The sequence below is a fragment of the Triturus cristatus genome, chromosome 8 (assembly GCF_964204655.1).
Source record: "Triturus cristatus chromosome 8, aTriCri1.1, whole genome shotgun sequence".
NCBI classification, from domain to species: domain Eukaryota; kingdom Metazoa; phylum Chordata; class Amphibia; order Caudata; family Salamandridae; genus Triturus; species Triturus cristatus.
Genome location: NC_140591.1, coordinates 160,944,752 through 160,969,985, shown reverse-complemented (window position 1 = coordinate 160,969,985; position 25,234 = coordinate 160,944,752). Strand labels below are relative to the sequence as shown.

General features: G+C 51.3%; 1 protein-coding gene across 2 annotated transcripts in view; it reads right to left on the bottom strand.

Annotated features, from left to right (window-relative positions):
• The window catches only part of TMPRSS2 (transmembrane serine protease 2), a 418,330-nt gene that overhangs the window by 216,912 nt on the left and 176,184 nt on the right, over positions 1-25,234 (bottom strand). For both annotated transcript variants that reach the window (XM_085621226.1, XM_085621227.1), the window contains one exon: positions 13,275-13,349. In XM_085621226.1, the coding sequence (XP_085477352.1) occupies positions 13,275-13,295 (21 nt within the window). In that variant the 5' untranslated portion in view covers positions 13,296-13,349. The remainder of the gene's footprint in view (positions 1-13,274; positions 13,350-25,234) is intronic.

Genomic DNA, 25,234 nt, shown 5'->3' with positions numbered 1-25,234 from the left:
ATTGGGCAGCTCCCAGCCGGTCAATCAATTCATCCGCCCTAGGGATCGGATGAGCATCAGTTTTGGTCACTGAATTCAGTCCCCGGTAGTCCACACAGAACCTCAGTTCTGGTTGGGCACCCGGTGGTGCAGCTTTTGGTACTAACACCACCGGACTGGACCAGGGGCTGCTAGAAGGTTCGATCACTCCTAGCTCCAGCATCTTAGTGACTTCACTATGAATGCTGGCCTTCACCTTGTCTGACATCCGGTAGATCTTGGACTTCACAGGTGGGCTGTCTCCTGTGTCCACGTCATGGACGCACAGGTGAGTCCTACCCGGGACAAGGGAGAACAATGAAGAGTACTGCCCCAGGACCTGGCGACAGTCCTCCTGCTGTTCAGGAGTTAGAGATGGGGAGAGAATCACTCCCTCCACCGACCCATCCTTTTCTTGAGACGCAAACAGATCAGGGAGAGGCTCGCTTTCCACGTCCTCTCCTCCGTCAGTCACCATCATCAAGATGACTTCGGGCCTCTCGTGGTGGGGTTTGAGGCGGTTGGCATGCAGCACCCGCAGGGGCTGACGAGGGGTCTTCAGGTCCACCAAGTAGGTAGCCTTACCCTTCTTCTCCAACACCTCAAAGGGTCCTGACCAGCGATCCTGGAGGGCACTAAGCTCTCCCGGTTCGATCACCCACACCTTCTGGCCAGGCTCCAAATCCACCGGGTGAGCATTGTGGTCATACCACGCCTTCATCACTGCTTGGCTGGCTTCCAAGTTGTCAGAAGCTTGCTTCCACAACTTAGCCATTTGGCTCCGGAAGGCCAGCATGTAGCTCACCACATCCTGGGGGAGCTTTCTGGGAGTTCTTTCCCATCCGTCTCTCACCAGGTTAAGAGGTCCACGTACAGGGTGCCCATACAGAAGCTCGAAGGGGCTGAAGCCCACTCCCTTCTGTGGCACTTCCCTGTAAGAAAAAAGTAAACAGGGTAGGAGGACGTCCCATTTCCTCCGCAGGCTTTCAGGCAGACTTCTGATCATGCCCTTCAAGGTTTTGTTAAACCTCTCCACCAGACCATTTGTCTGGGGGTGGTAAGGAGTGGTGAACCGGTATGTCACTCCACACTCCTTCCACATTGCCCGCATATACGCTGACATGAAGTTGGTCCCCCTGTCGGACACAACTTCCTTGGGAAAACCCACTCGGGTAAAGATTCCCATCAGGGCCCTAGCCACAACAGGTGCTGTTATGGTCCTCAGAGGTATTGCCTCTGGGTACCGTGTGGCATGATCCACCAGGACCAGGATAAACCTGTGACCAGCTGATGTTGGCGGATCTAACGGACCCACAATGTCGATGCCCACCCTTTCAAAGGGGGTGCTAACGACAGGAAGTGGTTCCAGGGGAGCTTTCAGCTTCACCCCTGTTTTCCCACTGGCTTGGCAAGACACACATGTCCGGCAGTAGGTATCGGACGACACTTTCATCTGAGGCCAATAAAAGTGTGGGACAAGACGGGCGAAGGTCTTGTCTTGTCCCAGGTGTCCTGCCAATGGTATCTCGTGAGCCAACTCCAGAAGGAAGGCTCGATAACGTTGAGGAACTACCAAGGCTCGTGACGATCCGTGTAGGGGTGCCTTGGGTTCACTGTAGAGAAGGCCATCCTCCCAGTAAACACTGTAGTTCCCTTCAACGTTCCCTGCTGCCTGGGCTTCGGCCTGTCGCCTCAGCCCCTCAAGGGTAGGGCACTCCCTCTGGCCCTGGCAGAATTCCTCCCTGGACGGGCCTCCCTCCACGTGCCACTCGGCCGGGATGGGTAGGTCCTCCAGGTTGGTAACGTCCCCCACCGCAGACTCCTGGTCCACCACCTCCGGTGGCCTATCCGTCCTACGGGGTGGGGACGCCGAGGCAGGCTCCTCCTGTCCTCGGTTCTTCCCTTGACTGGCAGCTGGCTGGGCCTTTGTTCCAGGCTCCAGCCGAAATGAACTCCCTCTTCGGGTAGTCGCGGACCTTGTGCTAACACAGGCCCAGTCAGGTGTACCCAGCATCTCGGTGTGAGTCCGGTATTCCACCTCCTTCCAAGCGTTGTGCTCCATGTCATTGCCCAGCAGACAATCGACTGGCACGGCAGGGCTTACGGCAACTCGAAGTGAACCTGCAACCCCCCCCCATTCAAAGGGAACCTCGGCCACGGGATAGTGGCCTGTTCTGCCGTCAGCCATCGCGGCTGGGTGGAGTACATCGGGAATTACCTGCTCTGGAGACACCAGTTGGCTACGCACCATAGTCATACTGGCTCCTGTGTCTCTCAGAGCCTCCCCTCTTTGGCCGTTGATGGTGACCCACTGCCCATACTTTGCGGTATTTGCGGGCACCTGGATCTTAGGAACCATCTCCCGTTCTCCCAGGGACACTAAAGTGACACCCGCCCACTCCCTTCCCTTAGTTAAGGGCATCTCCTCCCCGAGCACTGCACTAGCTACTCCGGGGGTCTTTCCTCCAGTGGGAGGGGGTGGTCGTTTCTGACACTTCGGATCTCCTTTATAGTGTCCAACGCCACCGCACTCGTAGCAATGGACAACCCTTGGCTGCTGACTCTGGCCAGGATTAGGGTTTCTGGGTGGGTTAGCCTTAGGGGTGAATCCTGTTCCCTTCCCTTGGAAGTTATTTTGGGGGCCTTTGGAGAACTCCTTTTTCTTTTCCCCTCCCTCTTTCTTCTGGGGGGCGCCCTGTCCGGCCTTTTGAGTATCCCCTCCAGTCCCCCTTGTGGACACCCGGGTACTAGCCCAAATGTCCGCCTCCTCAGCAAGCTTCCGGGGACTGGTCAGCTTGCTATCCACCAGGTGTTGCCGCAGTTCAGGGAAACATTTCTCGAGCAGGTGTTCCTTCAGTACTAGGTCAAACAACCCCTCGTAGTTCCTCACTTCACTGCCCTGAATCCAACCTTCCATTGCCTTCTTCGCATAGTCCAGGAAGTCCACCCAATTCTGCGTGCCCAGCTTGTGACTACCCCTGAACTTCTGTCTGTACTTTTCAGGTGTTAGTCCAAACTTTCTGATGAGCGCCAGTTTCATGGTGGGGTAGTGGGTTTGCTCATCCTCTTCGAGGGCCAATAAAGCATCCCTACCAGCTGGAGGCATGTACTTATACAATCCCCCTCCCCAGTACTTCTCTGGAACCCCATGGGCCCTCAATGAGACCTCATAGGCCGCTAGCCACTTGGCGATATCGTCGCCCACTCCATAGCTAGCTACTATGTCCTTTGGCAGGTATGGTTTAGATTCCCTGGTGATCTCTTGGGTCTGGCTGCCACCATTAGGAACAGGTTGTGCCCCGATTCTCAAGATCTGAAGATCTATTTCTTTCAGTCGCAATTCATGGGCCATCCTCTGCTCCTCCTTCTCCTTTTCCAGCCTTGCTAAGTCCCATGTGAGCTGTCTTTTCTCCCTCCGGTCCGTTAGCTCCACTTCAGACAAGCCACCGCTAGAGGCACGGCTGCCCCCCCTAGAAAGTGTCCTGGGCCCTGCTGACAGGTTCCCCACCTCAGGTTGGTACATCTCAGCCCCCTCGGGGTCAGGCTCTCCATCCCTGTCTTCCTCCTCAGCCTTGCTTTCTCGGCGTGCCTCCCCCCAAGCCCTTAAGCTGGTTTGGAGTGCACCCTTCTTTGCTCCTGGGGGACAGTACACCCCCTCCCGCTGGCAAAACTCCCTGAGTTGGGCCACAGTGTACGTTTCTAGATTTTCTAGTACAAACTCCATCTTGCCCACTCAGGTTAGAGGACAGGTTTTTGTGCAGTAACTATGCAGGGGGGTACCTTTAATAATACCTCCTCCCACCACCAGAGTAAATTTGGAAAAAACAAAAACCCACAATTAGGAAGGCCGCAATTGAGAAAACTCCCGGTGTAGGCCTATGGACTACCCACAGTTATTGTTGAGTATGCGTAGGCACAGCTCTATCCCACCACTGAACACCAATTTATGTTGGAAACAGCCCACCTCCACTCCGCAGGGTGGTGGTGGACTCCCCGAACACACTGTGGTAGCTTGGCTCGAGTGGTCAGGAAACAGGCGCAGTGCTAAGCATACAGTATACCCATACAATAACCATGCGTGCATCCGTTCCAAAAACGACTCTACACCGTAAAAATTATGAAAATATTCTTCTTTATCTTTTTCTCTTAGTTGCTGATTGGGAAAATAAATAGGTCAATCACAATATACAAATTTCAATTAGTGCAGGTCAAATAAATATTGGCTGTTTGATGAAATAAATAGGGGTGATCATAAATAACAGGGCATAAATACAAGTGCAATATATACAGACAATTAAATACTTTGAGGCAATAAATACTGTACCAATAAATATTGTACACCATCAAGTCCTGTGGACCTATAAATATAGTGCAGCAATAAATAGGTAAAAACTCAATAAATACAGTACCCCCAATAAATAATTAAAAGTATACAGCAACCCTCATGTAATCAGTTGACTTCTCAATTCTTAAGGGCTGATTTGGCCCAGGCACAGCTTGTAGGGTTGTGGAAGGCTTGAGGGGGGAGGCTACTCCCTGGCTGGGACAAGGCTGAGGCCTAAACTGAGGTAGATCAAAGGGGGGAATACCAGTGCCCTGGCTTTCTCTCTCCACACAACCTCTCTAGGTTAGTCCCAGTTCACCCCAGGCACAGTCAGGTTGGTTTCAGCACCTCCCTAGCCCCTTAGAGCAGTCTCTCAGGTCTCCACAGGGCCTTAGGCGCCCTCTACTCCACTTACTGCCCTTTTTCTGATGTTCCGACGCCGCTGGAGTCGTGTCGACGCCGTGAGGCGGTTCCGGTTCGGTCTCGGCGGCCTCGGCACAATGTCAGTTCTTTGACGACGCCGGTAGGCGGTTCCGGTCCGATGTCGGCGGCCTCGGTTCGATCTCTTCACGATGTCGACTTCGGGCGGCTCCGGTCCGATGGCGCTCTCGGCTCCGATGACGTCGGCCGGCCTGGCCTCGATGTCGACTTCCGGCGACTCCGGGGTGCGATCCTCACCCCCGACCTCCGGTGCTCCTCCTCTCAGGTTCCGGGCGACTCCGGAGTGCGATCCTCACTCCCGACCTCCGGTTCACCTCTACCTCGGTCTCCGACGACTCCGGAGGGCGGACTTCACTCCTCCGATGACGCCGCTCGCTCGACCTCGGTTCACTTCCTCCTCGACCTCTGGTATTCCTCACGACCTCCGTCGGCGCCCTCTCACGACCTCAGGCGGCTCTGGGTACGACGTCTGCTACTTCAGTCAGCGCCGCTTCTCCACCTCGGGCTCCAGGTCTCAGGCTACTCGACGCCGGACTCCAGGGAAACCAGTTTCCAGGTCAGGATCTTGCTGCTTTCTGCTTCTAAGGCCTGTTCCTGCTGTCCAGGTCCTTAGGATGAGTTTTTCTGTCTTCTTCCCACACAGGCTATAGGCTGGGATCCATCAGTAGGGACAAGTATCAAGGGTGGGTTTATGGACCCCACTCCAGGCACAAGTTTCCACCCCTGCTGCTTCACTCCTTCCTCCTTCACTGTTGTGCTCCTCTCTCTTCACCAGTCAGGTGCCAACTGCCAGCTCCAACTGCCAACTCTCTCTCTTAACTCCCCAACATTCCAAACCGCCTCCAACTGTCACAGAGTTCTGGAATGTTCTGGAAGGTGCTGGTAGGTTCCAGTGGATGCTGGTGATGTCACAGGTGGCCACCATTTTGTGCTCCAGGCCCTCAGACAGAAGTTTCAGGGGTAGGTAAAATGGCTCCCTGAATCTGTAGCAACACTAAAAAGTCTGGTGGTTCCCAAAAAGGAAAAATTCAAACAGGGTTTGAGGCAAAAGTGGGACAAAATAAATAATGATGAGGAGGGACCACCCAAAGGGCTGACAGGTCTAACACGCGTCCCCCCCAGCTGAAAGTGGGGAGAGCTACCCAACCCCTTGGGAGTTCTCATCACTAAGGCGGAAATACCTTGAGAGACCGTCTGCATTGGCGTGGTCCACTCCAGGCCGATGTTCCACCTGAAAGTCCATTCCCTGTAGGGAAATAGACCACCTCAACAACTTGGGATTCTCCCCCTTCATTTGCATCAGCCAACGAAGGGGTCTGTGGTCGGTCTGAACCAGGAAGTGCGAGCCAAACAGGTATGGCCGCAACTTCTTCAGAGCCCATACCACTGCAAAGGCTTCACGCTCTATTGCACTCCACTTCTGTTCCCTGGGAAGTAGTCTCCGGGATAGGAAGACCACGGGTTGATCCAGACCCTCTTCGTTGAGTTGCGATAACACTGCCCCAATGCCATGTTCTGATGCATCTGTCTGGACAATGAACTCCTTGGAAAAGTCTGGGGCCCTTAAGACCGGGGCCTCGCACATGGCTTTCTTCAATCTCTCAAAGGCTTGCTGACAAGCCTCCGTCCAGACTACCCGTCGAGGTTGTTTCTTGGACGTGAGCTCCGTGAGGGGGGCTACGATGGTACCGTACCCCTTCACGAAGCGGCGGTAGTATCCCGTGAGGCCCAAAAATGCTCGGACCTCAGTCTGTGTCTTGGGGGGTTCCCAGGCCATGATGGCCTCGATCTTCGCCTGGAGGGGTTGCACCGCTCCCCTACCCACCAAGTGTCCAAGGTACACTACCGACCCCTGCCCGATCTGGCACTTGCTGGCCTTGATCGTCAATCCAGCTTGTCTCAGGGCCTGGAGAACAGCTTGCAGGTGACGCAAGTGATCCTCCCAGCTGTTACTGAAGACGGCTATGTCATCCAGATAAGCAGCAGAGAAACTCTCCATTCCGGTGAGGATCTGGTTTACCAGGCGCTGAAACGTGGCAGGTGCGTTCTTGAGCCCAAAGGGCATCACACAGAACTGGTAGTGGCCATTGGGCGTGGAGAAGGCTGACCTTTCCCTTGCTCCATCAGTCAAAGAGATCTGCCAATACCCTGAAGTAAGGTCAAAGGTACTTAGATATTGGGCAGCTCCCAGCCGGTCAATCAATTCATCCGCCCTAGGGATCGGATGAGCATCAGTTTTGGTCACTGAATTCAGTCCCCGGTAGTCCACACAGAACCTCAGTTCTGGTTGGGCACCCGGTGGTGCAGCTTTTGGTACTAACACCACCGGACTGGACCAGGGGCTGCTAGAAGGTTCGATCACTCCTAGCTCCAGCATCTTAGTGACTTCACTATGAATGCTGGCCTTCACCTTGTCTGACATCCGGTAGATCTTGGACTTCACAGGTGGGCTGTCTCCTGTGTCCACGTCATGGACGCACAGGTGAGTCCTACCCGGGACAAGGGAGAACAATGAAGAGTACTGCCCCAGGACCTGGCGACAGTCCTCCTGCTGTTCAGGAGTTAGAGATGGGGAGAGAATCACTCCCTCCACCGACCCATCCTTTTCTTGAGACGCAAACAGATCAGGGAGAGGCTCGCTTTCCACGTCCTCTCCTCCGTCAGTCACCATCATCAAGATGACTTCGGGCCTCTCGTGGTGGGGTTTGAGGCGGTTGGCATGCAGCACCCGCAGGGGCTGACGAGGGGTCTTCAGGTCCACCAAGTAGGTAGCCTTACCCTTCTTCTCCAACACCTCAAAGGGTCCTGACCAGCGATCCTGGAGGGCACTAAGCTCTCCCGGTTCGATCACCCACACCTTCTGGCCAGGCTCCAAATCCACCGGGTGAGCATTGTGGTCATACCACGCCTTCATCACTGCTTGGCTGGCTTCCAAGTTGTCAGAAGCTTGCTTCCACAACTTAGCCATTTGGCTCCGGAAGGCCAGCATGTAGCTCACCACATCCTGGGGGAGCTTTCTGGGAGTTCTTTCCCATCCGTCTCTCACCAGGTTAAGAGGTCCACGTACAGGGTGCCCATACAGAAGCTCGAAGGGGCTGAAGCCCACTCCCTTCTGTGGCACTTCCCTGTAAGAAAAAAGTAAACAGGGTAGGAGGACGTCCCATTTCCTCCGCAGGCTTTCAGGCAGACTTCTGATCATGCCCTTCAAGGTTTTGTTAAACCTCTCCACCAGACCATTTGTCTGGGGGTGGTAAGGAGTGGTGAACCGGTATGTCACTCCACACTCCTTCCACATTGCCCGCATATACGCTGACATGAAGTTGGTCCCCCTGTCGGACACAACTTCCTTGGGAAAACCCACTCGGGTAAAGATTCCCATCAGGGCCCTAGCCACAACAGGTGCTGTTATGGTCCTCAGAGGTATTGCCTCTGGGTACCGTGTGGCATGATCCACCAGGACCAGGATAAACCTGTGACCAGCTGATGTTGGCGGATCTAACGGACCCACAATGTCGATGCCCACCCTTTCAAAGGGGGTGCTAACGACAGGAAGTGGTTCCAGGGGAGCTTTCAGCTTCACCCCTGTTTTCCCACTGGCTTGGCAAGACACACATGTCCGGCAGTAGGTATCGGACGACACTTTCATCTGAGGCCAATAAAAGTGTGGGACAAGACGGGCGAAGGTCTTGTCTTGTCCCAGGTGTCCTGCCAATGGTATCTCGTGAGCCAACTCCAGAAGGAAGGCTCGATAACGTTGAGGAACTACCAAGGCTCGTGACGATCCGTGTAGGGGTGCCTTGGGTTCACTGTAGAGAAGGCCATCCTCCCAGTAAACACTGTAGTTCCCTTCAACGTTCCCTGCTGCCTGGGCTTCGGCCTGTCGCCTCAGCCCCTCAAGGGTAGGGCACTCCCTCTGGCCCTGGCAGAATTCCTCCCTGGACGGGCCTCCCTCCACGTGCCACTCGGCCGGGATGGGTAGGTCCTCCAGGTTGGTAACGTCCCCCACCGCAGACTCCTGGTCCACCACCTCCGGTGGCCTATCCGTCCTACGGGGTGGGGACGCCGAGGCAGGCTCCTCCTGTCCTCGGTTCTTCCCTTGACTGGCAGCTGGCTGGGCCTTTGTTCCAGGCTCCAGCCGAAATGAACTCCCTCTTCGGGTAGTCGCGGACCTTGTGCTAACACAGGCCCAGTCAGGTGTACCCAGCATCTCGGTGTGAGTCCGGTATTCCACCTCCTTCCAAGCGTTGTGCTCCATGTCATTGCCCAGCAGACAATCGACTGGCACGGCAGGGCTTACGGCAACTCGAAGTGAACCTGCAACCCCCCCCCATTCAAAGGGAACCTCGGCCACGGGATAGTGGCCTGTTCTGCCGTCAGCCATCGCGGCTGGGTGGAGTACATCGGGAATTACCTGCTCTGGAGACACCAGTTGGCTACGCACCATAGTCATACTGGCTCCTGTGTCTCTCAGAGCCTCCCCTCTTTGGCCGTTGATGGTGACCCACTGCCCATACTTTGCGGTATTTGCGGGCACCTGGATCTTAGGAACCATCTCCCGTTCTCCCAGGGACACTAAAGTGACACCCGCCCACTCCCTTCCCTTAGTTAAGGGCATCTCCTCCCCGAGCACTGCACTAGCTACTCCGGGGGTCTTTCCTCCAGTGGGAGGGGGTGGTCGTTTCTGACACTTCGGATCTCCTTTATAGTGTCCAACGCCACCGCACTCGTAGCAATGGACAACCCTTGGCTGCTGACTCTGGCCAGGATTAGGGTTTCTGGGTGGGTTAGCCTTAGGGGTGAATCCTGTTCCCTTCCCTTGGAAGTTATTTTGGGGGCCTTTGGAGAACTCCTTTTTCTTTTCCCCTCCCTCTTTCTTCTGGGGGGCGCCCTGTCCGGCCTTTTGAGTATCCCCTCCAGTCCCCCTTGTGGACACCCGGGTACTAGCCCAAATGTCCGCCTCCTCAGCAAGCTTCCGGGGACTGGTCAGCTTGCTATCCACCAGGTGTTGCCGCAGTTCAGGGAAACATTTCTCGAGCAGGTGTTCCTTCAGTACTAGGTCAAACAACCCCTCGTAGTTCCTCACTTCACTGCCCTGAATCCAACCTTCCATTGCCTTCTTCGCATAGTCCAGGAAGTCCACCCAATTCTGCGTGCCCAGCTTGTGACTACCCCTGAACTTCTGTCTGTACTTTTCAGGTGTTAGTCCAAACTTTCTGATGAGCGCCAGTTTCATGGTGGGGTAGTGGGTTTGCTCATCCTCTTCGAGGGCCAATAAAGCATCCCTACCAGCTGGAGGCATGTACTTATACAATCCCCCTCCCCAGTACTTCTCTGGAACCCCATGGGCCCTCAATGAGACCTCATAGGCCGCTAGCCACTTGGCGATATCGTCGCCCACTCCATAGCTAGCTACTATGTCCTTTGGCAGGTATGGTTTAGATTCCCTGGTGATCTCTTGGGTCTGGCTGCCACCATTAGGAACAGGTTGTGCCCCGATTCTCAAGATCTGAAGATCTATTTCTTTCAGTCGCAATTCATGGGCCATCCTCTGCTCCTCCTTCTCCTTTTCCAGCCTTGCTAAGTCCCATGTGAGCTGTCTTTTCTCCCTCCGGTCCGTTAGCTCCACTTCAGACAAGCCACCGCTAGAGGCACGGCTGCCCCCCCTAGAAAGTGTCCTGGGCCCTGCTGACAGGTTCCCCACCTCAGGTTGGTACATCTCAGCCCCCTCGGGGTCAGGCTCTCCATCCCTGTCTTCCTCCTCAGCCTTGCTTTCTCGGCGTGCCTCCCCCCAAGCCCTTAAGCTGGTTTGGAGTGCACCCTTCTTTGCTCCTGGGGGACAGTACACCCCCTCCCGCTGGCAAAACTCCCTGAGTTGGGCCACAGTGTACGTTTCTAGATTTTCTAGTACAAACTCCATCTTGCCCACTCAGGTTAGAGGACAGGTTTTTGTGCAGTAACTATGCAGGGGGTACCTTTAATAATACCTCCTCCCACCACCAGAGTAAATTTGGAAAAAACAAAAACCCACAATTAGGAAGGCCGCAATTGAGAAAACTCCCGGTGTAGGCCTATGGACTACCCACAGTTATTGTTGAGTATGCGTAGGCACAGCTCTATCCCACCACTGAACACCAATTTATGTTGGAAACAGCCCACCTCCACTCCGCAGGGTGGTGGTGGACTCCCCGAACACACTGTGGTAGCTTGGCTCGAGTGGTCAGGAAACAGGCGCAGTGCTAAGCATACAGTATACCCATACAATAACCATGCGTGCATCCGTTCCAAAAACGACTCTACACCGTAAAAATTATGAAAATATTCTTCTTTATCTTTTTCTCTTAGTTGCTGATTGGGAAAATAAATAGGTCAATCACAATATACAAATTTCAATTAGTGCAGGTCAAATAAATATTGGCTGTTTGATGAAATAAATAGGGGTGATCATAAATAACAGGGCATAAATACAAGTGCAATATATACAGACAATTAAATACTTTGAGGCAATAAATACTGTACCAATAAATATTGTACACCATCAAGTCCTGTGGACCTATAAATATAGTGCAGCAATAAATAGGTAAAAACTCAATAAATACAGTACCCCCAATAAATAATTAAAAGTATACAGCAACCCTCATGTAATCAGTTGACTTCTCAATTCTTAAGGGCTGATTTGGCCCAGGCACAGCTTGTAGGGTTGTGGAAGGCTTGAGGGGGGAGGCTACTCCCTGGCTGGGACAAGGCTGAGGCCTAAACTGAGGTAGATCAAAGGGGGGAATACCAGTGCCCTGGCTTTCTCTCTCCACACAACCTCTCTAGGTTAGTCCCAGTTCACCCCAGGCACAGTCAGGTTGGTTTCAGCACCTCCCTAGCCCCTTAGAGCAGTCTCTCAGGTCTCCACAGGGCCTTAGGCGCCCTCTACTCCACTTACTGCCCTTTTTCTGATGTTCCGACGCCGCTGGAGTCGTGTCGACGCCGTGAGGCGGTTCCGGTTCGGTCTCGGCGGCCTCGGCACAATGTCAGTTCTTTGACGACGCCGGTAGGCGGTTCCGGTCCGATGTCGGCGGCCTCGGTTCGATCTCTTCACGATGTCGACTTCGGGCGGCTCCGGTCCGATGGCGCTCTCGGCTCCGATGACGTCGGCCGGCCTGGCCTCGATGTCGACTTCCGGCGACTCCGGGGTGCGATCCTCACCCCCGACCTCCGGTGCTCCTCCTCTCAGGTTCCGGGCGACTCCGGAGTGCGATCCTCACTCCCGACCTCCGGTTCACCTCTACCTCGGTCTCCGACGACTCCGGAGGGCGGACTTCACTCCTCCGATGACGCCGCTCGCTCGACCTCGGTTCACTTCCTCCTCGACCTCTGGTATTCCTCACGACCTCCGTCGGCGCCCTCTCACGACCTCAGGCGGCTCCGGGTACGACGTCTGCTACTTCAGTCAGCGCCGCTTCTCCACCTCGGGCTCCAGGTCTCAGGCTACTCGACGCCGGACTCCAGGGAAACCAGTTTCCAGGTCAGGATCTTGCTGCTTTCTGCTTCTAAGGCCTGTTCCTGCTGTCCAGGTCCTTAGGATGAGTTTTTCTGTCTTCTTCCCACACAGGCTATAGGCTGGGATCCATCAGTAGGGACAAGTATCAAGGGTGGGTTTATGGACCCCACTCCAGGCACAAGTTTCCACCCCTGCTGCTTCACTCCTTCCTCCTTCACTGTTGTGCTCCTCTCTCTTCACCAGTCAGGTGCCAACTGCCAGCTCCAACTGCCAACTCTCTCTCTTAACTCCCCAACATTCCAAACCGCCTCCAACTGTCACAGAGTTCTGGAATGTTCTGGAAGGTGCTGGTAGGTTCCAGTGGATGCTGGTGATGTCACAGGTGGCCACCATTTTGTGCTCCAGGCCCTCAGACAGAAGTTTCAGGGGTAGGTAAAATGGCTCCCTGAATCTGTAGCAACACTAAAAAGTCTGGTGGTTCCCAAAAAGGAAAAATTCAAACAGGGTTTGAGGCAAAAGTGGGACAAAATAAATAATGATGAGGAGGGACCACCCAAAGGGCTGACAGGTCTAACATACAGATTCTGTGGGTATAATGTCTAGGTTGAAGAAACTTTATTCTCCAAAATTAAAATAGCAATGAAATACACCAGTTGAGTGACTTAACCAACCATACCTTCTCCTCAGTGCCCCGTTTATAACTTCACACATGAGGTCGCAAATGACATCACTGAATCTGCCCAAGTGGCGCTACTTAGGAAAATAAAACAAATCTAAGCAATTTGATCTGTACACTGTCAGATAAAGTATATTACTTTATAAAATATCACAGCCTAATTACCTAAAACATTAAAGCAGTATTACAAATGTTCTGCTTAAAAAGGAGACAACCATGCTTGTTGCAGAAATATACAGTTGGGAAGAAAAGAGTGGACCCCGAAGCTCTTTTTAATAATCAACAATCTCTGTTTAATACTCAACCCTCTTGAAGACCGTACTCACATTTATGGAATTTGAGGGCATTCTTCACTCTTGTGATGATGTTGCCGTTCAGAATCTCTCGAGTTGCAATTAAATCTGGTAAAATAAATAAATATAAATTAGAAAACAACCACCCTGATTTGCAAACTAACAATATTTGAATGTTGCTTGCACATTAACTCGTTTAATAACAGTTTGTTCCAATTCTCATAAGTATCTTATTATTGAAGAATTCCCTGCAGATGATCAACACAATTGTAACAGAGCAATGTTTTCTGTGTGGTTTCCCATTTATTATGGCCCGTATAATTGGTATATGGATGCCTGGGCGGTGAGAAAATCACCACATGTGCCTTACCCTAATAGAAAAGTTGCTTTTAAAGTCATATTAGATATTTTTGTAAGTTATCTAAAATGTTCGTACAAATGGAGTAGGTTGCTTAAATGACAAATTCCTAATATGCATATATTCAGTAGCTTTTCTTTCATGCCTTTGAATCAACAACCTAACAACAAAGGGTTCTGGCTCTTATCACTAAGGCTAAGCCCAATAATCAAAAAACAACAACCAAAATGCCAGCGATCGTAGGACTTGAAGTAACGGACGACGACGCGGTTTGAGGTACATCTACTGAGATTTGCACGTCAAACACACACGGCAGCGTCCATCTGGCCAACAAAGAAATTACAAGTTACCAGTCCAAGAACCAAAATCATAAGAGAATGACTGAAGCAATGGACATCCCATAGGATCTAGATAATTAAAGATGGTATCTGATTCGCAGTAGAACAGATGAGAGTGGCTGCTCTCGAATAATAGCTTTTGGTCCTGAAGAGAACCCCAAGATTGGAAAGCGGGGTTCGAAACGCGTCGACCGTGGTTTTTCCAAACAGTGTCAGAGAAAGTGTGGATCCCTTACTGTTTTCAAATGCAGCAATATTGATGTGAATTGAGTTGAATCGATTTTCAAACAGTTTAAGGAGGTTTTGTCAATAGTACACTGTTTGAGTCCTGCCCGATATACAAGGTTGAAGCAAATGCAAATAATGTTATACCTGTCTGGGCTTGTTTGTTTTGTGAATTGTATGTTTTGAGTGCATTGTCGTTGTCTTCGATTATGTGTCATTTAATGTTTTATGTTTCAAACGTTTTGGGCATTTTTGGGATTTCTATTGTAAATTGGTGATGTAGTATAAGTGTCTCATTAAGTTGTGGTTGTGGTGTTTGTAATGATTTATATTTAAAATTGTACAGTTGAAGAAAAGAAAAAAGACAAAAATGTTTTTCTAAAATATTATAAAGCACATTGAAACAGAGGTTTCTGGGTCACATTGAGTCATTCACTTATGCCCCAACAAATAATAGAGGAAAGATTGATCAGTATTGGCATTTTGGTTGTTGTTTTTTTTTTATTTTAGAAAACAAACATTTGCAATGCAATAGCTCCCGCATTTGCGAGAGTTTAAGATATTGGCATTGTAAATGACAATGCCTTTTATCAATCTGTTTGGATAATTAACAGATAAATGAAAGGCATTGTCATTGTCTACTGCCGCATCACATTCTTTTGTACTGTTTGACTTTTTGCCTTGTTACTGTTTTAACAAATTAATGTTTGTGATCATTATACACAAATTCCATGGTGTATTAATTCAACAATAATAACAAAAATAAGCACAAACAAAATTGATTTATTTTTAAATATTGGAAAAATGTATCCCTCTTTTTAATCTGTGATTGTATATGGCCAAACAAAATATTTTTATATAACAAATCATCATTTCTTTATAATAAAGAAAAAAGTTTATTTATAATCATCTATTGTGGTACACTGTGCTTCTTTAGACAAATTTTGGTTTTGTCTCCTGAAATAGACATTTATTGTGACAATTACCTCATTACAATTGCCTTGGAAGTTATTACCTACTATGCTTGTTGCCCTGTCCTAGGAATTGATATATATACTCTACAGGGGGTCCTTGATATTTTCAAAGAATTGTCATATACAATGCCAATAGCGCTAGCGACGTTTTAGGCATGGCTAGAGTGATCTCAGGCCCAGGGCCCCAGCCTTTCAGGGGGCTCCTTGAGAGAGTCTTGCCCTGTTGACCTTGAATAATTCTTAAACAGATTGTTGTCAATAGTGTTTTCCTTTTATTTATTTTTAATGTGGGCAATGTGTGAGAGTCTATAACAGACATTTTTCAGACAAACGGTGTGTTTATGCTTCATGCAACATCCCTAAAAAAGTTTTTTAGATCAAAACAGTACCTAACATATGAGACATGGCAGGGGGGTAACAGAGATTATTTGCAGTAATATTAATGCGCTGCTGCTGTGTTACAATATTGAAAACACACATCACTATCCCTGAACATTAGAAGTTGGAGTGGTGTGCCCTGTGCACTGGCAATGAACTGGCCAAAGAGGGCATGAAAGAGCTGAAAATGCATCATAAACTCAAAGCTGTTCAGAACAAAGGCCCCTAAAATATTCTTGGCCCAGGGCCCCCACAATCCTTAAGACATCCCTGTTTAGCGCAAAGTCTTGTTAATGGGAGACCTATTGCTTGGAAAGTGAAAGCGCCCATGGGGCCCTGAATGTTGCAGTAAAGCATATGGTGCCTGCAGTAGCAGAAACTCATTAAAGAAAATAGTGCTTACAGACTAAATAGGACGTAAACTGTGTAACAACACAGTAAAAGGACCAGTCATCATGGGAGGTTTCAAACGAAGACAAGGCGGTACTAATGAGGGACTAACAAGCCTGTTACCGAATCAGAAGCCAGCATTTACGTAGGACAATGACACATGCCAATGACAAATATGGGCGGAGAGTTGACGGGATTCATATCTATACTCTAATACAGCATGGCTCAAGGAGCAGTGCATGCGCTGACCAGGCTTGACCTAAACATGTAGCACTCAACGGTAGGCCTGTGTGTTGGAAGTTAAAGCTGCACTGGTATGTACATTTAAAATACCAGGTATAACACTGTGTAGGTCAACTGTAACTGCACCTTGCAAAAGTTAGACAGATACTTGATTCTTACTTCAAAAATGTAAAGTATGCACTCAGTTATAATAAAGAAGGTAATATAAGTGGTAGCATCTCTCAAGTGTTTTGCGCAAAATAAGATCAAAAGTAACAAGCACTGGCAAGGCTTTTTTGTCAGATGCATGCCGTATACAAATCATTATCAGGTTTGCCATTCAACTAGTACAATATAGACTGTCAAGAGAAAAAAGAAGGCTGGGAAAATAGTGTTCAGTTGACATGGAGTGAGATGTCAACCCTATTACAGGTTTTGTGGGAGAAATTGGACCGGTGCTATCTCCTGCCTTTGGTGATGGGCAGGAACCATCTTGAAATGGATTAATAGTTATTTATAAATGACTGGCCATCTGAAACAATGGCAGTGGTGAAGAAAGCATCTTGGAATGGGGGGTCAGCAGCTACTGTGGGGGGGGGCGACTACTGGAGGGCTGAATGAAGCATGAAGGGAGTGGCAGAGAGATCAGAGGGAGATGACATAGTCCCTCACGCACTTCATCAAACAGTTAAGACATCAGCAATGAAAGGTAAAACGCATCAAACAAAACACTGTGAGAACGAAATAGTATTGGGTGTGCAAATACAAGAATAAGGAGGCAAGGCGTCAAATCAAGGAAGACTCCTGAATAGACAACAGATAAAGCTGTCCACTCATGAGCAAGGAATCCCCAACGAGTGCTCTATGTATACTGGAAGCAACAGGTCTGGACAACAGACAGCTTAAGTTGTTTATAGCTGGGTAGCAGCGCCTGCTGGAGTACCGAGGTACCTCACGGGAGGGCTGAACTGGGTCCAGTAAGAGTACCAAAGTACGTCCCGGCAGCACGCACCTCAACTTAAGGACACAGGTGTGGTGATTGGGCCCTCAGGCCCTCATGCATACAAATGAAGGACGCAGGACACTGGATTACTGGTGCAGTAAACTGGCCAGGAGCACGTGCGCTCGGCCCCTTTTATTGTCAGGGTCACCTGACTGGTGACGCCTGTGGTGGGTGGGTGTTCAGTGTGGGTTACATGTCAACTGGAACACTAGAACGTATCCAGCCGGATACTACATCCCTCCCAAACTTTAATGAAAGTTGAACCAAAATGAAGTCCGAAACTGTGGGAGAAAACGCACAAGTTACAAACAAAACATTGACTGGCAAGTAGGACTTCCACATAGTCTCTTTGCTGATGGTCGACTGCCGGCGAGGGTGTTCTGACAGCCGGGACCACTCTGTCTCTTTGGCACAATGTCCACGTGCTCTATGGATGCGTGATTTGGGACTTACAACGTGGAAGTGCGCTTCACAGTCTCTTTCTTGTACCGCCGTCGGTGGAAGTGTGGGTGGAATGACGGTGGACCCTCGTTATTTGACCTTCCGCTGTATGCCCTGGTAGAGGTGTTTCCTCCAACTAGTAGTTGTCTTCTTACAGGACTCCCCGTTGCAGGATATCCCTCTCACGGATACCCCTCTCTCGTGGGTGTCCCCTCTCACGGGACGACCCGGAGGCCCTTTTGTTGCCAGGCTTCCACTGGAACGGTTGACCGCGCCTTGTCGCTCCAATCGCGTTGGAGGAGTCGCTACGGGTCCTCTTTCCGTGTCCGAAGTTCCACCTAAAAGGGTGCTGTTGGCACTTGGTCCTTCGCGCTCTGCCTCTGTTCTCCTAGGATCTCCAGAGCCAGCTTCAACAGTCCATCTCTCGTCTTGGGGATCCGCTGCCACCGGTGCCCCTGAGGCCTCTGCCCCTTGGATGTCCACGGTCCTGTTTCCGTGACGTCCCAGAGGTGGTTGGTACCAACGGACCGGCCTGCTCGTCTCTGTCATCCCCGGGTGACCTTCGGGTTAGCGCATCGACGTATACTCCCAGTGGGGCTGATGTTTGGGTCTGGGTGTCCATGCACCTTCTCACACCCCTCTTCGGGTACTCCTTCTGGTGTGTGTGTTGATCTGTCACGCACACCTCTGTGCTCTTCTCCTTTCCTCTTCGGGTGTTCTCCTTCTGGTGTGTGCGTGTTGATCTGTTACGCACACCTCTGTGCTCTTCTCCTTTCCTCTTCGGGTGTTCTCCTTCTCCTTCCACTGCGACGTGATCCAGTCTTCCTGCCTTTTTGCTCGTCCTTACCAGGCTTCCTCGTGTAGCGTGCACTCTACGCGTTTCCCTCTGGTCTTGTCCCGCCACTAGGACACTGTCTTCCTTTCGCTCTGTGACTGGACCAATCATCGCGACCTTCTGTCTCGTAGTTGCTTCTGATGTTGAGTGATGTTACTGGACCTCTTTTCCTACTCCTCCTGGTCCTCTTTGTGAACCTCTCATGGGGTCCTCTTCACTGACGTCCCTTCGGACTTCCTCTTCTCTCCAGCTCTGACCTCTTGGCAGGTCAGTGCACTCTCCGACCTCGTGTAGGTCTATATCCTCCTTACGACCAACTGGTGGTCAGCGTCGTCCTCCTTGCGACCATCTTGCTGGTCAGCTTCTTCCTCCTTGCGACCATCTTGGGTGGTCGGCAACCTTCGCGCGACCATCTTGGGTGGTCGGCAACCTTCGCGCGACCATCTTGGGTGGCCGGCAACCTTTGCGCGACTATCTTGGGTGGCCGGCTTCACGAGGTGCGTCACGTCGTGTGACTACCTGTGTTTGCTGAATTGTTGAGTGCTGGTGCAAGCTTCTCTTCGTACCGTCGCGGTACATCTTCAGAGTCGCGTTGCTCCTTGCGCTGTGTGATTTCTTGATGTGGTGGCTTCTTGGCGCCACTGGGTGTACTTCTTCATCCTTCGCCCGCCAGTGTCGGATTCTTGCTGCGCGCATCCTCGTCAGTGGGTTCCTTTTCCTAGGCGCTGCTGGGTACCTTCCGCGTCCGGGGTACATCTGCGCTGAGTCCTTTAGTTCGCTCGCGGGTTCCGCTCCACCTGATGCAGCGACAGCACAGTCCTTGCTGGGGTGGATGTGGCTTGACACCATTATTCTTTCACCTTGTCTTGCTGTGGGATGGCGCGGCATCCCGGTGACACACTGTCTCTTCTTCCTGCGCTTCTGGCGCATTCCTGCGCGCCTCCGTCGCGTTCCCGTGCACTCACCATTGTGCATCCGCCTGACCTTGCGACACATGCCTTGCTGCCTCTTCTCCATGCCTCTCTATTCCATTCCTGCAGCTGGTGCAATGCTGCTCTCCGGCCACTAGATGGCAGTGCAGGGTTTTCTCTTTACTTCCCTCAGCAGCAACCTTCTCTGCTGCAAACCTGTTCTTGCTTGTTCTTTCAGTTTCCAGGCTCCGGTAGAGTGCAGAGGGCAGGAGCCACAGCAGAGCAGTGGAGTGCAGGACACGGCTGGGCAGCAGGTAAGTCTTTTTTTCCTATATTTACTTGTTGAGGCAGAGGGGCCACAGGCGTTGACAGCGCTGCACAGGGGACGATGATGCATCACGAGCTGGGGGGGGGGAAAATGCTCCGTGTGTGGATGGCGGCTGGCTCAGTGCCTTCACATGTATTTGCTCGCATTGGTGTGTGCTGGGACAACACAGCTGGCCTCCTGATTGTCTGTCCTTGCTACCCGCCTGTAGCGGTCTCCCGTTGGGGCACCTCGCGCTCTTAGCGCATATTTGAAATTCGCGCTTCGAAGCGCCTTTGAACTGGCATCTGTTGATTCCCCTCGACTCTCTTGTCCTCCGGCTACATGTAGGGAGTGTAAACGGCCACGGGACGCGCGCTAAATCTTCGCTCGTTCTCCCGCCCCCCCGCAGCCTCACTCGTCTCGCATGCTGCGCTGGGAGCGGGCGGGGGCGTCTGCGGGTGGGCTCCGCTCCTACACCGATGTGCCGCTTCTCTCGCTCCTGATGTTGCTTTCTTCCCCCTCTCCCCGCTCCCGAGGCCGCTTCTTATGGCACCCGCCGGCCGGGGCAGGGGAGTGTTAGCGCCATTGCCGCGCAGGGGGGCGGAAAGGGTGTTGGTGCCACTTTCTTTGGCCGCATGCCGTATCTTCCTCGCTCTCTGCACGGGCTGTGCGGGGCTGGCCTCCGGAGACTGTGGGCTCAGCCTATCTTTCTTTCCCTTTTCTCACTCCCGCTGCAGCAGCCTCCTACTGTCCATACGCTGCGCGGGGTGGGGGGGGGGTTTTGCAGGAGCTGCCTCCGGACACTGTGCGTGGCGTGGTTATGGGACACTGTCCCCATTTAATTCTTTGCTTCACTGGGGGTCTCGGCGGGTCAGTGGCAGATGCCCGACGGGACTCCTTGGCTTTCAATCACGCCCCGCCGTCGCTCACCTTCAACCCACCCCATGCGGGGTAGGCTCCAGCGGTCCTTTGGACGAAAGTCTCTTTTCGCGCTACAGCCCCCCGATCACTCACGGGGTCGTCGCGGCCGATGCGGGTGGGCTCCGATCGGTCCGCTCCTTGTTCAGGGCACTCCCCCTCCACCGGGGTCACGATGGCCAGCGCGACGGGGCGGGCTCCCGACTTACTCTTGCAGGGGTCACAGCGTCGCGGCCGATGCGGGTGGGCTCCGCTCGGCTTGCTCTTCGTTCGGGCAATACCCCACCAGGGACACGGCGGCCGGCTGAAGAGGTGCGGGGTGGACTCCCGGTCACCTCGGTCTCTTACGACAGGCCCGGGGCTCGCCACATGCTCCGCAGGCCTTCCGGCGGTTGGCACCGTCCTCGCAGGGGGGGGGGGGGCCGATTCCACACGGCAGCTCACTTCCTCTCCCCCGTTTTCCTCGGCCTCAAACTTCCCCCACCAGGACCGGGGGACGCGAGGCCACCGCACACGTGGGACAGGACCCACTCGTCGCCATTGTGGTGATTGGGCCCTCAGGCCCTCATGCATACAAATGAAGGACGCAGGACACTGGATTACTGGTGCAGTAAACTGGCCAGGAGCACGTGCGCTCGGCCCCTTTTATTGTCAGGGTCACCTGACTGGTGACGCCTGTGGTGGGTGGGTGTTCAGTGTGGGTTACATGTCAACTGGAACACTAGAACGTATCCAGCCGGATACTACAACAGGGACCAAGGGGCATATTATCAAGCACCGCGTTAAACTTATCGCCGCTTTAGCGGCAGAAAACTGCCGCTCAAGCGGCGATAATGGACTTGATAATATGCCGCAGAGAATTCCAATAGAAGCCCATGTTCACACCAGAACTTGGGCTTCTAATGGATTCTCTGCGGCATATTATCAAGCCCATTATTGCCGCTTTAGCAGCAGTTTTCTGCCGCTAAAGCGGCGATAAGTTTTACGCCGTTTCTTGATAATATGCCCCCAAGTCCCCTTGTACTGTAATGGCAGCCGTGGTATTTGTGTTCAATTGGCGGCCATCCAATCAGTCGCTCGTGGCCTGTGAGGCTCTCGCCGTCCCCGCAGGACTTAGATGACGGAAAAGTAAAAAATCAGCTCACTTTTTTAATGTTTTATTTATGGTGCCACGTGGGATTTCCGCCGGTCAAACAGTCAAGATAAACTAATATGTTAACCAGAGGCGCAACTAGAGCCAAATTTCGGGGGCGGGGAGGGGGGGGGGAGGGGGTAAGAAAATATTTGGAGGGGGGGCTGAATCTTTAAGCAATAGGCAGAGTGGTGCTGCAGGGGCTCTTAGAAGGGGTGAAACAACAGCGAGGCCTCATTAAGCCTACTGAGTACCGCTTTAAATGCAAGTAACTTAAAAACAGCTGAACCGATTTATATCAAATCATAAAAAGCGTGCTTTCTGAGTAAATCAAATATCTAGGAAGTACAGGGGCGAAAGCAGGGAGCACAAACGGGCATATTATCAAGAACGGCATTAAAAATTATCGCCGGTTTAGCAAAACTGTCGCTAAAGTGGCGATAATGGGCTTGATAATATGCCGCAGAGAAATTCCAATAGAAGCCCATGTTGACACCAGAACATGGGCTTCTATTGGAATTCTCAATGGCATATCATCAAGCCAATTATCGCCGCTTTAGCGGCAGTTTCCTGCCGCTAAACCGGCGATAATTTTAACGCTGTCCTTGATAATATGGACCAAACTGCGCTAGGCCTGGTGTTTAATGGGTATTTAGTCATTCAGAGACAAGGAGGGAGGCTTAAGTAGAGACAGAATTAAATTGTCAAAAAGGCACAACATTAAAAAGGTGAACTGCCATTAAACTAATAAACAGGGTCTGGTGACTCATGGGACTAATGCGTCCACTCCAGGGCTATGAGTTTATCCTCGCGGACACAGGTTCGAATTCCGGCAGAGCCACTCACTCTTTCATCTTTCCGAGGTCGATAAAACGGGCCCCATTGAGTTGGATAACAATACGCATCGGGGTGAACATGCGCTTTACAGTATACACGTTACGGTATGTGAAATTCTGTAGAAGTATTAAGATAATCAGCACCAGCAAAAGAGACAGGGCCATGCACAGATACATCGTCAAGTATGGGATATACTGCACAAAAGATGGAAGCATCCCCCAAATTCAAACGCTCTCAACCACCAACACAGGAATAATCCACAATGGGGCCATGTCAGTCTAGGGGGCCCAATGGCACAATCTCTTGCACCACTGGCCAGATGGGAATGTTTTCAGTCAAAGGGCTGGAGCCTGAAGTAAAGAGAGATGTCACATCTGGTAACCTAGGGAGCAGGATACACGAGGAAGGCCTGGCCTGGCTGCAACACAGCATCCCTAGGGGCGCCTGGAAGGGCCAGGCAAGTGGAAAGAACGGTCTGCTGAAGCACGGGTGAGTGGACTGACATGGGTAGGAAGCTCAGAAGAAGCTTTTAATCTAGCGACGGTCGAGAGCAGAGAAAGTGAACAGTGCTGGAGGTGTGTGACGCGCTGCTGCCCTTCCTGGATAGCTAGGCCGCTCACATAATTCAGGGGGGACTTCCCTGTTCACCCAGAGTGCTTCGTGTATCTGTGAGGGGCTCCATAATGTTACGTTTCAAGGACATATGTATGTTACATAATAGAATGAATCATTTCCGATACTTTTTAATTTTATTTGTTGAAACTGTTTTTTTTTTTACAATTCCTTTTATTGGATTTTCACAACAAAAGAAAAACAAGAGAGACATCGTGGGATTGCGTACTTTGGTGTTGCATTCACTTTATAGTCCCTTAACAGCATCACACAACATTACGAATAACATTTGCCACAGCAGTACCTGTTGTACTTCGGATTACAGCGTAAATACTTGTATATTGCCAAGTGCTTCCGAAAGGGGCAACGACGGAGGGGGAGGGGAGCACAGACTTTGTCCATGAGCTCTTCTGCTGTGGTACAGTAATCCATGTCTCTGATCGGCCCACTGAGGGAGGGTGCAGCGTCGAATCTCCAAGACTTCACAATCCCCCTCTTTGCCACAGTCATCCCCATGGCGACTATGGCAGTGTGCTTCTTGCACCCCCATTCCTCCCAGTGGTGTCACTTTAGGAGCAAAAACAATGGGCCTGCAAATCCCTCGGATTAATGTTTTGTATGCCGGTCCAGTAAAGCTGGAATTTAGGACATGATCAAACCAGTGCTTAATTTGTAAAAAAATAAAAAAACACATAAGTGCCAGGGTCCGAGTCAGGGGGCGGCTGCAGCTTGCACAAACCACTGCCCCTTCCAGTGTAGCCATTGCCAATATCAACACAGCTATTCGCCATCACACTCCTACAAGTGTGACAAACCCTACTATTCCAGGCCCCCGCAGCTATAAGGGCTTGGTGGCATGTATTAGTATTTTTTAATGTATATTGATTGAACTAATAAACAACTTTTGATGGGTACATCTTCAAATTACACAAATGGCACCACCAGGTGGCAGTCTCTTATAAGTGCAGGTGTTGACAATAAATTGCCGGCGCTGAGCACCGGAAACCACGGCTCAAATTAAAGCACTGGACCAAATTGTGTGAAAGGATGTGCCTGTCCCTCTTGTACACCGGAGACAGTTGGGGCTTGTACTCCACTTCATCTCCCATAGTCTGTGAGGCTGTAATAAAAAAAGTATGTAGAAATATTTTAGCTCCATCAGCCTAAATGGCATTGAAGCTGCGAGACTGCAGGCAGACATGTTTGCCTCTGTCCTGCAGGCTTCTTCAGAGGTCCCAGGTCCTGCTCCTGCCTGGCATGCAGTTGTGTATGAGTGAGACTGGAGGCTGGATACCAGGGTTTGATAAATGACAGAGATCCCCTTCCGCCCTCCAGTGTGTCCATGGTCACCTCAGCCTCAACAGGACTGGACTGAAGGTCCCAAACGAGCTTCTCTCTGTAGCCGCAGAGTGCCTCACGCAGCTGTAGAAATCCGTAGAATTGTGTCTTAGAGAATTCAGTAGTGACTTGTTCAAATGTTTAACTTTGATTCCCGTCTCATAAGTTCCCCAATTTAGACATGCCAATCAGGTCCCAGCCTTGGAAGTCCCTCAATCCTGTCACTTGTTCCAAGCAGGCCCTATGTGAGAGCGAGGTTTCCCATGTGGACTTCCACCTCCTGGATCTATCGGTCTCAGATCCTGGTTGAGCACAGCAGTGTGCTTCGGTGGCTATAGAGAACTCTCCACGCCCGCTGATCCTTATAGAAGGTCAAGCAGTCCGCATCGATCACGCTGAGCCACCTCAAGCCCAATACTGGGGTCAACCTGATCTAAGAATATCTAAGCATTCACTGGGGCGGTTTGAGATGCCCATGAATCCAGTCCAATGTCTGCTAGGCCTAGTGCACCTTTCTATGGTGACAGCACACATTTGGTAAAGGAGATATGTGATGCATCTTTATCCCTTACAGCATGGCTAGGTTTTTAGGCCTGGCATTAGTCAAAACCTTTGATTTTACTAAAATTATATACGATATTTTAGGGACTTCCAGCCAGCCCCATACTACAACCAGTCTGTTGTGTCATTCACATATTTCTTCCACCCAGTATAGCATACAGCCTAGGGTCGTTGGTCAGCCCAGTTCAGCCGTTGTCTAACTTCACTGTGAGT